The 3,932-nt window shown below is 37.8% G+C and overlaps 1 protein-coding gene across 1 annotated transcript; it reads left to right on the forward strand.

Annotated features, from left to right (window-relative positions):
* Positions 1-264: 264 nt before the first annotated feature.
* On the forward strand, positions 265-3,676 carry LOC106948362 (uncharacterized). The gene is made up of 8 exons (XM_015033978.1): positions 265-446; positions 578-901; positions 994-1,266; positions 1,446-1,514; positions 1,717-1,797; positions 1,877-1,905; positions 2,239-2,304; positions 2,882-3,676. The coding sequence occupies exons 1-8, from the start codon at positions 386-388 to the stop codon at positions 2,999-3,001; spliced, it is 1,023 nt and encodes a 340-aa protein (XP_014889464.1). The 5' UTR covers positions 265-385; the 3' UTR covers positions 3,002-3,676.
* Positions 3,677-3,932: the final 256 nt, after the last annotated feature.

The raw sequence follows: 3,932 nt of genomic DNA on the forward strand, positions 1-3,932 counted from the left end.
TTGCACTGTTGAGCACAACCTGCTACAATTTAGTATATCTATGCCATCATTATTGCTTTATTTAAAATAGTCGACTTTCAAATGTTTCCCTGCTTTTCCATTTCTTAGAAATACTTTTGGTATTTAATAATCTAAACAGTCTTTAAATCCTAATCACTAAAGTGAAATTTTAATGATTAATATTGAAAATTTATCATGTACAAATATATTTAAATAAATTTGCTCCTCTATTTTATCTAACTAACGTTCTATTTTATTTTTTCTGCCTAAACATAAAACTATAAAACCATTCACAGTCGACGTAAGGAAGTGGTGAGTGTCAGGAAGTAGCTGCTACATCTCAGTTCTCAGGCTCAGATCTTTGGCTGAGAGCAACAGAAGCAGAATGACTGAACTCAGACGGATTAAAATGTTTTTATTTCTGGTTCTGGAGCTCCAGGTTACAGGTAAGAGAATAAGATAAACTCTGAAGCTAAAACTGTAAAACGTTCATTCTGGTTTGCTGAGTTAATGACTGAAATGCTTCCAGATCTTGATGCACACGGCTTTAGCTACTGGATCTATTTTATCTTTTCAGCAGTCATTGTAAATACTGACACTGTTTTAAAGAGAGCTGGAGAAGACGCCATGTTGTCCTGTCAGAAAGTGGTGGAAGGTCAACAGAACTGTAACTGGACAACGTGGCTCTTTGGAGGGTCCAAAAGCAAAGAGATTGAAGCTCTGGTTACGTTTGGAAAACCTGAGGAGGAAACCAGAACCAGAATCAGTCTAACACCAAACTGCTCTCTGGTTATAAAGAACATCACAGCTGAGGATGTTGGACAGTATTTTTGTCAACGATATGCTGAAGCTCCAGAAAGTCTGGATCATGAGTCTACAACTGATCTGTCTGTTATTACCAGTGAGTATTTTCATACAACTATGCAATCTTTTTTCTGAAACTACAGATTGGTAACGATGGAGATGACGATTCTATGAATATTTTCTCCACAGTGACTAAACATGTGGAGAACCAAACCGTCACATTAATCTGCTCTGTCATAATGTCTGGCTCCTGCAAAGACAAAGTGAAGTGGCTTTTTAGTCATGAAGAAATGGGAAAGTGTAAAGTAAAGCCATCTGAGGACGAATGCTCTGCTACTGTGATCTATCTGGAGTCTAACTGTGATAATTCATCATCGATGGATCAGTTGTTTCAGTGTGAAGTGACTCATCCTGGTGCTCGTAACAATGTTCAGCTGTTTTCCTTCAGTCAACACTCATCAGGTGAAAGAAGTAATTCAGTTGATTTTTTAAATACAGAATTCACTGTTATGCTGTGTTTTCACGATGACCAAATGACCTGTAGTTTATGGTTATTTGATTGGTTTATCTTCTAACTAAAATAACACAGCAGACAGAAATCATAACACTGTTTGAGTTTAATGTCTTTTATTTGTCTTTAGGTGGAACAGCAGTGACACAAAGACCAACAACAACTGAAGACGGAAACACAGTGAAGACCACATCAGGAAGTGAGCATCTCATTAAACCGTGAAGAGAACGTCTTCATGTTTTCTTTTAGATCTTATCTAGGATGCTTTGTTCTGTTTATGGTTTTATTTTTTTAATTCATACTTTCAAATACCTTCAAAGTGTATTTACAAAAAAAAAAAAAAAACGGCTGTGAAAGCATTTCCACATAAGCTTTTATTTATGCTCCGTTCTTCTTGTCAGGTACTCCATACGTTGGTGTGGGTGTGGCGTTGGTCGTCATGGTGATAATCGCCATGGTTGTCTTCAGATGGAGAGCTAAACGTGAGGACTCTGAACTTATATAAACAGCTTTATTCATTCTATAAATTAAATCTGCTGACTTTTTAAATGTCTTTCTTAGGAAATGAAACACAACGGGATGAAAACGCCGTGAGTGAAAATAATAACATATTTCCTCTCTGAGAAATAAATCTGTTATGAAATCTGAACTCATTAGAAGTTGGTTTATCATATTTATGCCTGTAAGAGAAACTTTTATTCAACTTACAAATGAAGGTAAACAATGTAGTTCTACTTTAGGACGAGACGTAATTGTCTATAAATAAAACTCACTATGTTTATAGGTCTAAGTTAAAGTACCAAAACATCCAATAAGGCACCTTTTTCAGTAAACATTTAGAAACTCCAGGGTTAAGATTCGCCTACATAATAAATTTGTGCTAAAGTCAGAAATTAATCTCTGTTTTTTTCTTCCATGTTCAGGATGATGTAGACGATGGCGTTTCTTACGCCTCCATCAGACATCCCAAAACCAGCGGTGAAGTTTTGGTAAGACAGTTGTTTTGTTTTTTTGTTTTTTTTCTTTTTAGCATTAATTAGTGAAAAACATTCTCAGAACACAAAGTGTTTTAACTTCCCTGCATGAATTTGAGAGGTTAATTAAACAGATGAAGAAATGTAGCTAATATGAATAAGTTATAAAGTTAATATGCAGATTGTCTGCTCTGGGTTTGGCATCGCTTTGTGCTCCAAATGAAGAAGTTCAGTAACTTCAGGTTTTGTTCATTAGTGATGGAAGTGCAGCAGCAAGTGGTTGATAAATAGGAGCTTCCTTTAATGCAGGTGTTTAAGGAAGGAAAAAGGTGAATTAAAGTAAAGTCCTTTTTTTACTGGTTCTAACTCTCAACCATTACAAACTAGTAATCATGACTGGAAAAATACAATTCTGGATACAAGTAGATGAAATTGGCTTCTCTCAGACAATATTCTGTCATACTGTAACCATGGAAACAGCAGTAAAACATCAGGAGAATAAACCGTCACGTCAAAACATGGAAGCATATTCATACATCAGTGTAACTATCCCCTTCATCCTGATAAAACTGAAATATTGTCTATTTTCCAGGTTCATGGTGACACAGTGACCTACAGCACAGTGAGACGTCATTCTTCATCTGCTGCAGCCTCCAACGACCCCAACAACCTCTACTCTCTTATAAACTTTAACTATAATCAGACCAAATGACGGTGAAATATTTAATGTTTTATTGTTGGTTTGGATCAAAAACCAAACACTGCAAATAAGCATAAAAACATCACAGCTGAAAGACATTTAGCAGCTCCAGAACCTGATCATTGTTATTGGGTGAACAACGTTCTGGCCTACTGCACTGAGCCGTGATCCTAAACATGAACAACTGAGCGGCTGAAACATTTTAAAACATGGCACTGCTTAACAACATAGCGTCCACCAGAGGGCAGCAGATATATGTTAGGTTAAGATTTCATCCAGCTCTGAGGCAGCTGAAGGATGTTAAGAGGAAGGAACAAAACTGACAAAACGTCCACCTATCATTGGCCATTTCCTGGCCACACAGAAAATGACTGAATATCTTTGAACACAGAAGATCTCTGTGTTCAAAGGACTGAGAACGTCTCTGTTCTGGTGTGGAAACGTCAGAGGATCCTCCAGAAAGAGCCAGAATGTTTCAGAGACAAACCAGTTATTGACCTGAAAACCTTTTCCTCAGTCTGTTGCTACCAAACATCCAAAGAAAATCCTAAATCTAACTCAATAAATCTTGTTAGTTCACCTTGGGGAATTAAAACTGCATTCTGGATTAGATGGAGTGGAGATTTGTAAACCGTCTTCTAGATGACTTTTTTTTTGAGTCTGGTATGAATATGAATATCTGGCACAGTTGGTAGAGCTGTTGCCTTGCAGCAAGAAGGTTCTGGGTTCGATTCCCGGCCCTAGTCTTTCTGCATGGAGTTTGCATGTTCTCCCTGTGCATGGTGGGTTTTCTCCCGGTACTCTGGTTTCCTCCCACAGTCCAAAAACATGACTGTCAGGTTAACTGGCCTCTCCAAATTGCCCCCAGGTGTGAGTGTGTGCATGGTTTGTCCTGTGTGTCTCTGTGTTGCCCTGTGACAGACTGGCAACCTGTCCAGGGTGA

This window comes from Poecilia latipinna, unplaced genomic scaffold (assembly GCF_001443285.1).
Source record: "Poecilia latipinna isolate Pla-1442-1.1 unplaced genomic scaffold, P_latipinna-1.0 Scaffold284, whole genome shotgun sequence".
Classification (NCBI taxonomy): domain Eukaryota; kingdom Metazoa; phylum Chordata; class Actinopteri; order Cyprinodontiformes; family Poeciliidae; genus Poecilia; species Poecilia latipinna.